Below are 13,057 nucleotides of genomic sequence, written 5' to 3' on the forward strand. Positions count from 1 at the left end.
AGGACCCTAGCCACTGGCCCTTTCTTGGTCCATCTTTCTTTGTTATTGTACTTGTAACACCTAAGAATCCAGTTTCTGTATCTTTCAAATCTTGGCTGTTTGTGTTTTCCTCCATACCTCTATGCTGGAGTATACTCTAGAAAATCAAACCTTCTCGCTGTGTCCTCCAAAGGGCCATGAGGCAGTCGAATGGCCCCCGTAGTAGAAGAGGGGTGCAGGCCTGAATGTTGCTTATGACTGAAGTCTCGTGTAATGTCTGTCATTGTTTGGGGTAGGTGGGAGACATATTGAAACCCTGCTTCCTGCCACCTGGAATGATAACTGGTATCCAAGAGGCACAGCACAGCTGATATTTGTAGACGAATTGCTAAAACAGTTTGATCATTGAGATCCATGAATTCACAGAAGGGGAAATACCTGCCTGACTTCGTTGACTCAAGGCTGGGTTGCTGGTTGCTCGAGTGGGGGAAAGAGGAGGTTCTCGGCAGCGGTTTAGCCTCGGAGCCATGAACAAAGGTGCTCCCTTGGTTTCAGTGGCAACTTGGACTTCATCCCTGGGAGATGCATGGAGTGCGTGAGGCTCTGATCTACCCTTTTCACACCTCTTCTCTTGTGTGTCTGTCTTCTCTGTAGACGGTTCTGCCTCCCAGGCTCAGCAGCTTCCCAACTCTCAGGTTCTGTCGCCCGACGAAGCTGTCTGCCTCCGAAAGAAGAAGAGACATTCTCGTCCTGATCCCTTTGCCCGACTTTCGGACTTATGCCACCGTCAGCTTCCAGAAGACCAGACGGCAATCCTCAACAGCGTGGATCATGATGACCCAGGCCACGCTACTCTGCTATGACTTGACGTCACTCTAAGTGTCCCCAGGGTGGGGTGCTAGGCCTAGGGAGCAGAGCGGGACCATTGTACAGGGCCTTGTCCTCCTCTGCCCATCATGGGATGGCTCAGGCCCTTGTCCGATGTGTGGTCCCCCCCTGCCCGTGGGCCTCTCTCTCCCCTACCATCTAGCTGGCTAGCCTTGCCCACAGGACAGAGGACTGAGGGAAGAGCTTTTATCTGTGGGTCAGAGCTGGGAGTGTGTGAGGACAGGAAGCGTCTGTCTCAACACCATCTCTCCCACCTTACTCGATTCTTCTCACCTCTTCAAACGTCTTAGGAAGTGAGGAAGAGAAAAGCAATGGCTTTTACTACTCTGTGTTTGTTTCCGTTTTCCAAGTCCTGGGAGGGGGTTAGAATTATTTCCTATCCTCCAAACTCCACATATATATAGATATAGATACAAATACACTTGTGTGTAGTTGGTGGGTTTCTCTATGTGTATATATATGTACATTGAAGCAAAGTGCCGTCTTCCCCCTGTGGTCGGTGAGGGACTGAACAGCTGGGCTTCATAAGCAGGCCAGCCTGTGGGCTGGTGGGTGCCCTCATGTCTGTCTTGGGAGATCATTCTGGCTGAAACAGGAGTCATGCCTCTCAGCTGAATTCACCATCCTTTCCAGCCTCTTTCATCTAGAGCAGAAAAGGGACCTTGCTGTGATTCCTAGCTCCCTGCTTGGGGTCATAGCAACAAGTTAACCCCTGAACTAATCCCAAGCCTTTATTACTTGCTTGCTAAGTGAGGAAGGCATGGCTAGGCTCCAGGCCAGACTGCCATCTTCCTTTCTTCTGCATTTTGGCACTCACCCGAGAAGCAGCGGTTGTTTAGCAGTGGGGCTGACAGGCAGGCCTGGTGTACAATCCCTTGTTCATGTCGCCATGCCTCCATCTCTTCTGGTCCAGCCAGGGCTAGGAACCCTGAGGCCAAAGGCCCTCCTGTTCCACAGCCACCTGTGCTGAGCACCAAGCTACCACAGCTCTATTTATACCCGTCTTGGCTCTGAACTCAGAGCACCGCTCCCCTGCGGCCGATTGGCTCCTCCTTTCCTTTTGTGTTTGCTAATTCTCCAGATTGATTAATTGCCATTTGTGGGAGCTGCCTGCGGCTCCTTGGCATACTCTCTGTGTGCTGCCTGCCAACTCTGCTTTGCCCCGGGGTCCTTCTCCACCCCCTGGACCCAATCTCCAGTGCATGAGATGAACAAGTGAGGGGACTTCAGGTTGTTGAGCTCTGGGGTGCCCTTTCCTCGCTGCCCCTGCATGGAGCTGGCTGAGGCACCGGAATGATGACGGAAGTAGTAGTGGGTAGGCACCAGGGCCCTAATCCTTTCTCTGTACAAATCCTGTCCTGGTTCAAACTGTTAGCTTCCCGAAGTTTTCCTGATGCCATTTGTCAATTCAGATGCTTCTCTCTCTCCTTAAACGGTTCTGATGTTGCTCAAGAGTAGACAAGGGGGAGAGCGGACCCTCCCTCTCCTCCCCTCCTGCTTTGCCTAAAGTATAACTGTCAGCTTCCTGGAAGTATTCCTTCTTGGTGCTGCTGTATCCATTGCTCCCCAGAGACCTCCTCGGGCATTAGCCCCGTCTGCTGGAAGGCTTCTGCTGCTCCCACAGAAGCTGCCAGTCACTCGGCCTAGTGACTTTGCTGAGGTCCCAGGGGCTGGGACACTGAGCTTTTTCTCGGCGCTTCCATCTTGGGGGATGGACTGCATCTCTGCAGCCAGGCCTTGGTGCTTCCTTCTCGCTCCCAATGAGCTAGGGATGGACCCTACACTTGAGGCTTCACCATACAAGCCACACCACCACAGCTTTCTTCTGGATATAGGAGAAAGAGGTGCTGAGGGCAGAGTTCCTTTTGCTCTGAGGTTAGGCCGTGGACCTCGAACTGTCCACCTGATGTGATGCTCAGAGGTGTTGGGGGCCATGGGTCCTCTGGACCTCAACTCCGACAAAGTAGAAGAGCTGAGTTGGAAGACTCACTCCTTTTTCAGCAGGGGGCCACCGCTTCTGCCACTTTGCCACAATGGGCTGCTCCCTCAAGTGTCTCCCGGGGGTACTGGGAACCAATCTACCTGCAATGGCGGGGTAGCATTTGGAGGCTCGCGGTGGCCTTGCATGTGGTCTTTGCTTGCTCTCTCACACCACGTGACTCCTGAATCTTGGAGTGTGAAAGTAGGTCGTTGGTGCTGGGCGGTACTGAATTTAGCCAAGCGTTCTGAGAACCCTCCTGGCAATTCTGATACTGTCTGAGCCATGAGGTGAGAATGGAGAAGTTGAGGTGGAAGACTTTGCTTCTTTTGGATATTGTAGGGGCTAAGAGCTGCCAAACCTTGTGGGGTAAGATGCAAGTCCACGGCTAGGCTTGTAGGCTGGGCTTGCAGGCTGTGCTAACAAAGGTGCTGTCTTCTTCCTCTTCTTGCCTCTGATGGTGCCCCTTACCTCTGCCTAGCTGACCAAATGGTGGAAACTGCTTTTGACTGGCCAGTGGATGGCAGCTGTGCTATTGTGTCCCCTGGACTCCAAAGGGGCACAAGGTCTATCCATTCCAAAGTGACTTCTGATTCATTCTCCGCCTAAGAGGTCTTCCTTCTTGTGACTTTTCTTGGAGGCCAGCAGCATTCCTGCACTTCAGGAAACTGTTTCAGCTGTTCCTTGGTGACTGCAAGGCAAATTGGCAGGAACCAGTCCCCATGGCCAATGCGATGATCAGGGTGTCATAGGCACACTCTCAAGTACTGCCCTGGGCACGTGTTTGACAGGCTGGTTAGAAACGTGTGATGTTGAGGTATATCCATTTCTAGGGACCAATGACCTTTACACTCTGCCTTTGAACTTGGCAGTGACCACTATGAGCTTCCTAGGGCTTCATCTTTCTTGCTGTGGGAGATCATGTCTTCCCAATCCCCCATTTTGGGTCTGGTTGCCTTGCAGAAGTAACCAGTTCTAAACCTATTCCTGTACTCAGTATTTTTTCTATCTTTTCCTTCTGTACCTTGACTGGAAATGCTATTTCAGTGTTTAAGCCAAAATCCAAAAGGAGAGTAACCGGTTTCTCCAGAGAGACTGCAATTTGGGGGAAAGAAGATGAAAAATACCAAGTGAATCTTGCTTCTCTATTTGGTGGCTGACCACACAGGGCTTTGCTTCAAGACTCTGAGTGGAATTCTTTGCATCCGTGGTCATTGGTGGCTGTTGGACCGGCATCTGATGCTGGTTCCTGCCTAACGGCCAGCCTGTCTTCTCCCGTTTTCTCGGACAGACGAGAACAGGAGAGAGGTCTTCAGAGAGTCTCCCAGTGGAAAGGGTGTAGCATCGCATGGCACGAGCAGGCTCTGCACTCCGTCTCCACAGGCTTAGCTTATGCATTTGGGGGAGACTTTGGCAGGATTATAACAATTCCTTATTGATATTTTTCCAGCGTGTTATCTCTTGGTTTTTTGCACAGTGATCTAAACTATTTGAGGTTGAACAGATTTTAGCTGTTCATCCTTCTGCCCTTTTTATAGAGAGAAAACTAGGTAAAGTTGAGATGTGTGATTGCTTTCTTTCCTCCTCCTGGTGAGGCGTCCCAGAGCATTAGGGCATCTTAGTTGCTTCCTAGGATCTGTGTTTGAGGCTGAGGTATGTGTAGCTTGAGCCATTTCTTCTGATTTTGATAGCAAAATCCTTTAGAGGGTTTGGGGTGGGCTGGGAGAATTGTAGGTAAGTACATTTTACTAGTATGTAGAGAACTCTAGGAACTGAAAAGCTAATGGCTTGGACTTGCTTTGCTTGCATGTAAAAGTGCTTTGGGAGCACTGCAGGGACTTGGGGGTAAGAAGATAGAGTCAAGGGCAGAGATGGGGGTACAGAGGAGTACCACTGATGCTTTGTGTGGGATCCTGAGCATTTTCAATAGTGTTCATTGACTTGGCCCTGCCCTTTGTTCTGGCTCAAAGATGGTGGAGGCTCAGTTTTATTGATTACCTTTGTCTCTTTGGGAAGAGCCTCCAGAAGAGCCTTAGTAGCCACTCTGCACTGAAGACAGTAGTTGATAGGGCGGATGTGGTTCAGGAAGAGAAGTTAAAGGGATGGACTGTGGAGAGGAGGCTTGACCATGTTCAGATATGCAAGATGGAGATGGAGAGAGTATGAAACCAACTGTAGAGAGTACAGGAATCCTGCAAGGATGAGGTTAACACCCAAACAAGACAGCAAGCCTCTCATTCTCTTTGTGGCCACTCTGCCAGCTCGGATGACAGTGCAGATGGTTGAGGAGGATCATCACAAGGGAACAAGTGACTGTCAGGGAGGGCCGTGAAGAGCAGGTGCCCCAGGTGTGGGGAGAATGTAGCCACTGAGAGCAGGTTGTGGGCGGGGCCTGCTGAACAGACCCAGGCTGGATCTTGGAAGAAATCTTGCTGAAGGCAGGGCTTTCTGCATGTAGAACTGACTTCTACCGCTGAGTGCCGGATACGGACTTCTTCAGTTTTTTCTGTTTGTGGAGCTTCAAATGCCGTCAGTCCCTGCTCTCCAGTGGAGAGGGAAGGTTCTTCTCAAGAGCTTGGTGCTCATTCTCCTGGCAGCTGGGGCATGCTGTGCTTCTTCCTGTTTCTGTCTGAAAATGCCCATCAGACACTGGTGCTGATGGTGCCCAGGAGGCTGGGCCTCCAGACTTGTCAGTCTTTCTTGAGCTGTAGAGAGTTCCTTCATCCCAGAGGCTACACAGTGGCCTGGCATCTAGAAGTTTTGTCTTCAATTTCTCTTCCTTTGATAGTTTAGATTTACCACAGTGTAGCTAAGGGAGTGAAATAATTTCATCTGAAATCAGAGACCATCTTTTCTGTACTCCTTACAGTATCCAGCTTCCTCTTGGATCAAGAGGATAACTGAAAAATCTCTTTAAGACAAGTTGATGAACTGAGAAGCAAAGCTCTGGTTGGACTCTTTTAACTCTTACCAACTCATGCAACTGGGTATTGCGAGGGGTTGGCTTGTAACTCTTTGACCTTTTGATGCTGAATCAGCATGGGTCCAGAACCTTCTATCTGGACCCCTGTCTATACTTTCAAATAAGCCTTTCAGGAACAGATACACTGTCTGCACCAGGTGTTTGGTGTCTTAGATTGCCAAGAGGGTAGAATTTTTTTCATGACCTCATTTAAAATAATAATAACAAAAATCCCTAATCGATTGAGTCTGTTTCAGAGACACTCCCAAATCATAGGGATTCCTGTGTAGACTGGAAAAAAAATGTATTAGTGCAACTTTTTTTTAGTGGCTGGCCGTGCCTTAGGAGGGAAGAGTTGGGGTATCCTAAATGCTAAGTAGTTGGGTAGATCAGCAGCCAGTCATTGAATCACTCACTTGGACATTCTCTTCTGCAGTGGGCTGGTTGTTAGTTGCAGCAGTTAGAGATTCTGAAGAGCACTGGTGAACAGTGATCAGCCTTGGACCCCTGGTTAGGGAATTCAACCAAAGCAGCAGCAGAAGCTCAGCCTGAAGCTGGGGTCTTCACTGTACCTTTTTCCTACCCAACTTTCCCACCATGAATGATGGCCCCTGTTGTTCTCCCGGGTACTGAAGAAATGTATCCCAACAATCCCCTCTCCCACTGGCATTGGGTTTCCTGGATCTGTTTTAGGAAGTAGAGCAAGCTCTTCCTCCACCCACATTCACATCCTTCAGGCTCTACTTCCTTTTCCCCACTTGTGTGTGGCTCCAGAACCTCTGGCTTCTGCATGGTCTACAATAGGGAGGTGATCAGACTTTGGAGAATTGGGGAGGGTGTAGGGGTTGGACTGGGGAAGGGAATTTGCATTTTCAACCTTAAAATACTGTAAGCATGTTTTGGGGTGACCTGGGATTTTCACATAAACTATGGCGAGGGAAAATGCCTGATGCTCCTCATAGGGGAGGTGGGGACTCAGGGGACATTGCCTTCTTTTTGGCTTAGGAATCTATTTTATTTGGTGGAGGAGAATAAGCCTCCTCACAGTTACCCTGTGAACCTTGGAAGGTTGGAAGGGAAGCTCATTCTATCCCCGAGTAGTTTTATTGCCTACTGAGAACATAAACAGTCTGTCACAGGTTGATATTACCCTGGCTGGGTCGGAGAAATGGAAAGAAGGCACCTGTTTCTCTGCATGTGTCAGGTTATCTGCCTGGTCATGACCCCCTGGCCAACTGTTTATTTCAGTGTTCAAAAGTGTGTTAGATGGGTGTGAGTATCTGGGATGTGTGGTGTCTGTGTGTGTGGTATGGTGTGTGCGGTGTGTGTGCGTGTGCGCGCGTGTGTTGTATGGCTATGATTTGTACGTGAATTTGATGAGTGGGCATGAGGGAACTGTAGAGACACCGCTTTGCCTGGCTAGCATCAGGCCTAGTTATGGCTGACTCTTTTCTTTGCTAGACAAATTTCTGTTTGGGTAGGGGGGGGTCTTACTAGTAATATACCACCTTGAGTGTATTTTTTATGGAGATTGTATATAAAATTATATAAATATATATATATAACTTGTTCTATTTTAAGGTGAGATGAGACTCACTGGGGGGAGGGCAAGAATCAGCTGCAATAGCCGTCACTAAAAGTGGGAGCTTCGGGCAAGTTGTCCACGTGGGGAGTGGGAGGAGTGGGTGGGGACGAGATGTAAGCCGGGCAGGAGTGGAGGCTTGTGCCCTCTGCAGACCTATAGAAATGTAAAGAAACCTTATATAAAGGTATCTATCTAGCGTATCTATATATCTATATATCTATATGAAGTCATAGTTCGCTTTATTTTTGTACTTGTGCTTAGAGACACTTTGAGCAGTATCACCTCCCCCAGGTGGTCCGGGGTGCTAGCTCATGCCTTGATGCCCACCTACTTCTCCATCCCTCCAGAGACATACTGTCCGTTCGATGATTCTTGAGTCTTTCTGATAGAAACGTGTATATATGAAAACATTCAAGTCATTTGCAGGAAAGAGCGAGAGAGCTGAAGGTGGTACATCTCCTTCCGGTATGTCTCCTGTCAGGAGGGTTCCCTGACTCATACAGTTCGCTAGAGGTGCTCAGTACAGAAAGGATGATGGAGATCTAAGCATGCTAAGCGTGACTCCATGCCCCTGCGGCTAAGGCTGGTACTCAGTTCCTTGGAAAAAAAAATCTAGCTCAGCATCTTGGACAGAGGGAGGTCAGGGTGTCTGGGTCTTACCCCGTAACGCCTGTCCTGGTTTGTAGCACCCGGGCTCAAGCAGTTCCTCTGTGGAAGGTGGCAGTGAGATTTTTGAGACTGACTGCGTGGGCTCCGTTTTGGAGAAGATAACACCCTGATAATTATTGCTGCAGATTCTTGGAACCAGTGTGAATGTGATATCTCGTATAAATATAGCATCTGTGCGTTTTCATTTCTTTTTAATTGGAAAATGAATTGTTGTCAGAAATGGGGTGGGTGGTCTAGCCCTGAAACACCAAATGGAAGATCCGGGATGGGAGACTCATGCTGGGCCAGACTTGAAGGATAAGTCCCACTGCTCTCTTCCTCCTCCTCAGCCTGGGACTCTGAAACTAGATAATGTGGTTGGAAGGACGTGGTGTGGGTGGGAGGAGTTCATTTGTGTCTGGGCAGGAAGATGTGCACTCTGAGGAATACCTCTTTGAGAATTCGAGACCTCACCTATGCTGGAAGGGCCATGTGCCTTGCAGCCTAAGCAGGCATCTCCTGGTGCTAGCTCTTTCTTCCCACGTGCCAAGTGATCAGAGTGACATGCTTGAGACCACTGCCAAAGCCAGGAGAGACTCCAAGCTGTAGCCTAGTCTTTCTGCTTCTCACTCAAGAAAAGTAGAACATGATGCTGGCTAAGAGCTCCTACCCCAGGTGCTTCAATCATGGGAAGGACTTTTGGGGGTTTAGGGGTGATAGGCAGAGTAGGGTGGTGTGGAGCCTTGAGTCTAACTCCTGACCCTTAGGGACACCTTATAGTTCCTTCGATGTTCTGCTCAAAACACTCGAATTTTTCCAAGGATATTGTAGGATCATGGGCTCTGTCCATGTGGTCCTGGATGAACTCCAGCACTGGGGCTAACTGAAAGTGTGTCTGCTCCTACCTGCTGCCTCCTCGGGAGGCCAAAGGGATAAGGCTAGGTGTTTCTTGTAAACTTTCTGAGAGTTTGGGCAAGAGGAAGAGCAGCAAATTCTTTGTCCCTTCCTAGCTTGAGTCCCCTCCTCACTTACCAAAAGGGGTTTCCATACTATTTTTTTTTGGTTCTTAGAGCCCACCTCTTCTCTTTGTGTGCAGACGCTATCTCACTTCTGGTCACAAGAGAGACCAGCAGAGTTAAGCATTTTAGCATCTTAGGGCTCATACTACATGAAGCCCAGGTTCGCTCTGACACTTTCCTCTTTCCACACTGAGCCAAAAGCTTGGTTCTTAGAAACCTCAGCAGCATCAAGACATGAGATCACTATTTGACTTCATGATGTCCGACTGGACCCTTCTGTGGAAATGGGAAGATGGACATGTCCCTTACCCTGAAGTTTTAGGGCTTGGGCAATGTATTACTTTTGCCCTTTCTATGACCCAGACCTCAGTAAGATGGTATACAGTAAGCATTAGAGGAGAAAGGTCTGGTGACCCAACGCCAGTCACCTAATCTGCAGAAGAGCCAGCTTTCTACAGGGGAAAACAGAACAAGGGTCAGTGTCTGATTATACACACAAAAGATGGGTTGTCATCCTTGAATCTCTCAGTCCATGGGAGGGGTGCTCTGATAAAGCTGCTGCCAGGACCCTGAACTCTTCTGTATACTTGTGATTCATCTTGGTCCCTATTCCATGGGAAGACTGTTGGGACTGTGATGTTCTTCCCTATTAGTAGGAGATTGGGAGAGTCCAAAGAGATTGAGTTTGGCTACCTCTGCTCTACGGAATGAATGTGGAACAGATCTGGAATTTGCTCTCCCATGGGTTGCTGTAGCTCTGTCCTTTCTTTGCTGCCCTCAACCAGGAGCCTGGGGGAAAGGGGACACACCCACCACTCCTCAGTTCTTTGCCTGGACCTTACCTTGTGTAAGGTACTCATGCGGAATCATTTTGGGAAATATTAACACAAAAGCATGAGGTAGGTGGGGGACAGGACACAGCACCCCTCCTGTGGGTGAAGGATGGATTAGGATGCTGAAGTAGGGGGTTTTGTCCTGTTGTTGAGGAAGTGATTAGTGCTTCCTTCAAGGACTGGTAGGAGTTTCTCTGTAGAATGATCTCGATGTTGGAATTTGAGGCTGAGAGGTCACAAAGGGAGCAGTGAACCAAACTCTGTTCACGGACTCCCGTATGCCACCGTCGGAAAGTCCTGAAGCTCCATTCGGATTTAATTTCTTAACTGCCATTTGTGGGGCTGGAGGATGAGGGCAGGCATGGGGCAAGCTTTCCCTTACCTGTCCTCATGGAGTCCCTGACTGAGCAGAGGGCATCCTGCTTTGGTCAGCAACTCTGGGGCCCCCTTTATCACCACCTTTTTCTCTTTAATGAGGAGGGACTATATCATCTTGGACATATTTCTTCCCTCACCTAAAGGCAGTTTTTGTATGAATTCCTTTCCTCCTGTTACCCCCATCGTCTGTAGACACAGAAATGGGGAGGCAAGGGATCCTGGAGCTCGCTGCCGGGGTCCCTCACAGATTGCGCACCTCTTGCACCTAGCAACCTCTTGGCTGTTAGTTTTAGCATACCTGGACACGACTATGAGTTTTGTCATGAGATCCCATGCTCTCATTTCAAACCTTTATTCTTCCTTTGGCTTTCTTTGGGGCTCTCCCCATCCATGCCTGGTCTTCTTATGGAGACCATTCAGACCTCATTTCCATTTCTTGAATGTTGAATATTAGTTACATCACTGCGCTAGGGTGCTTCATGGTGCTGCTTCTGAAGAGGCCAGCTGGACGGAATCAGTCACCTTCGTCCCACTGGTTCCTTAGAGCTTGCTGTATATTGTCTCTATTAGATGTTCTTTCCTAGGGGGACTGGGGTGGGAGGTTTAGGGGTAGCTTTTGTGTTTTCTCACTTTCTCTCTCTCTCTTTCTCTCTCTCTCTCTCTCTCTCCCTCTCTCTCTCTTCCTCTTTCCTCCTCTTGCTCCTTCCTCTTTCTCTCTGTATGTATGTATGGATTGGTTAAAGTCAGTTATCATAGGCAGCTGACTTTGGTTCCAAATTACAGTTAACCTACACATTGTGCAGCTGCACACAGAACACCTCTGAGTGTGAATCTGGATGGCAACTAGAGGCATACTTTTTGAACTTCAGGTATGTAACTGAAAAGTAAATAAAAAACACTATTTTTTCAGTAAGCTTTTTTTTTTTCTTCTAAAAGATACCTTAAAATTCAAACTATATGAACATTGAATTGGTGCTGTACCAAAGCCTTATGACATATTCTACACTCTGTATATTCTGTCTCTGGGGAGCCCCCCTGCTTTATCACTCTTTGGAAGCCTGGGAATGTTGGTGTGTGTCATCAAGCCTGGAGCTGGGTCCTGGAGACCTGTGGGCCAAGGGGACTCTTCGGGGCAGAAAATGATGGTGGAAGGGGGAGGGTCCCATCTTCTGCCTGAGCAGATACTGAAGGGAAACCAGGTGTTGGTGTGTGTGGCATGCATGTGCATGCATGTGTGTGTGCGTGCATGCATGTGTGCATGAACTCATCAATGCATAGTGCCAAAGTGAACGCACTACCTGGGGATGGAAAGAGAGACCCAGGTAGGACTGGGTGTAGGGTGGCCATGGGAGTGAGGGGTAAGCTCCTTCCTGTTTCCCATTTCCCCTTTCTTCTAGGTTAGTAGTGGAGGTGTATCCAAAACAGCTACACTCTCAAACAGGTGCTTTCCCCTTCAAAATCTCCAAACTAAGTTATCTGTGAAGGGCCTGTCCAGGGGGCAGGCACCTCAGCTACCAAATCCTAACCGCCTAAGGCTGGGAGGAACATCTTTTCTCTCTAGCCCTTGCCTAGTTTCTTGGGGACAAAGGTTCCTCTAGGGATCTCTGCATCTCCTGTTCCTTGGCCTGGGTGGGCTTTTCAACCCATTGAGAAGGCCTCACTGTGGGTGACCCATAGCTGTATCTGCTCCGTGGTCCCAATCGATAACGCCTGCCCTGACTGCTGAGGACAGTGATCCCGTGGGCCTCAGATCTGTCAGTGTAAAAGCTGAGCACCCCCCAAGATTCATTTGGGGGGAGCTGTGCGGTCTGCCTTGGCCTGGACTGCTCTTCCAGGCTTCACCTGCTGGCTCTGTCAGGCTTGCTGAAACTAACCAACGCATCACCGATAACACTGCATGCTCATCTCTGCAAACAAGCAACAGTACATAAGCAAACACAGGACAAGAGAGAGAAAGAAGGCATAGCGAATATCCAGATGTGTAGCCAGCGAAGGCACCCTTGGGGATGTTGCAAGCTAAGCTGATTAACAAAGCGTTTAGTATTTAATTGCTCCTCATGTAACATTACTCTGCTTCAGAAATGTTTTGTATTTTGATATAAATAAAAATTTGCTTAAAAAGTTTGTTTTCTATTTTTTCTATTTTTTTTTTATTATCTAGAATATTTGCTCATGGTATCTAGTTTTAATCCTGGTCCCGGATCTCCCCCCACCCCATCAGCTCATTTTAACTTGTGATTCAACACAATTCTAAACTGGTTGTTCCTCCTTTACTGGTTAGGTGTGTTTTGAGGGGTCGTTCTGCATGAATCCCTGTAGTGTGCACCTGGGATCCCCCAGGGGTAAAAACCGATAAGCTTCCGCATCCTCTGGGTGGGGGAACTTATGTTGTCATGGTGCACAGACAATCAGCAGTGATTGCGGTAAGAACTGCATAGCAGGTCATAAAGTGGCTAGTGACCAGAAAACATGGGATAGATATGAGCAGGAAAAGTGGGGAAAGGTGCAACTCCAAGTGTAGAAGGAAGGAGTCCGTTGCAGCCTAAAACAATGCTCAGAGGCCTCACAAGGAAGATGACGTTTGAGCAAGAGCTAAAAGGGAGTTTTGTCTCGACCAAAAGACCGTTTGCATCTTCTGCTTCTGCCTGGAATCAGGTGTGCCAAAGGTCACTGTCTGCTTTGACTCCACCTTTGCACATCTACAGCCATAACCTACCGGGTCTTAGCCCATTATGGGAGTCTCATTGACAAGAGTCAAGGACTCGGGGACCAACTTCTCTTCCACAT

At 48.6% G+C, this 13,057-nt stretch overlaps 1 protein-coding gene across 5 annotated transcripts in view; it reads left to right on the forward strand.

Moving 5' to 3' along the window:
• The window catches only part of Igsf9b (immunoglobulin superfamily member 9B), a 56,861-nt gene extending 44,478 nt beyond the window's left edge, over positions 1 to 12,383 (forward strand). For 4 of the 5 annotated variants that reach the window (XM_041656978.1, XM_041656981.1, XM_041656979.1 and 1 more), the window contains one exon: positions 634 to 12,383. In XM_041656978.1, coding sequence (XP_041512912.1) covers positions 634 to 842 — 209 coding nt within the window. In that variant the 3' untranslated portion in view covers positions 843 to 12,383. The remainder of the gene's footprint in view (positions 1 to 633) is intronic. The other variant, XR_005974731.1, reaches the window with a different exon arrangement.
• Positions 12,384 to 13,057: the final 674 nt, after the last annotated feature.

Source organism: Microtus oregoni, unplaced genomic scaffold, assembly GCF_018167655.1.
Source record: "Microtus oregoni isolate MIOR12 unplaced genomic scaffold, Mior012 000008F_ref0000371, whole genome shotgun sequence".
In the NCBI taxonomy this organism is placed as follows: Eukaryota; Metazoa; Chordata; class Mammalia; order Rodentia; family Cricetidae; genus Microtus; species Microtus oregoni.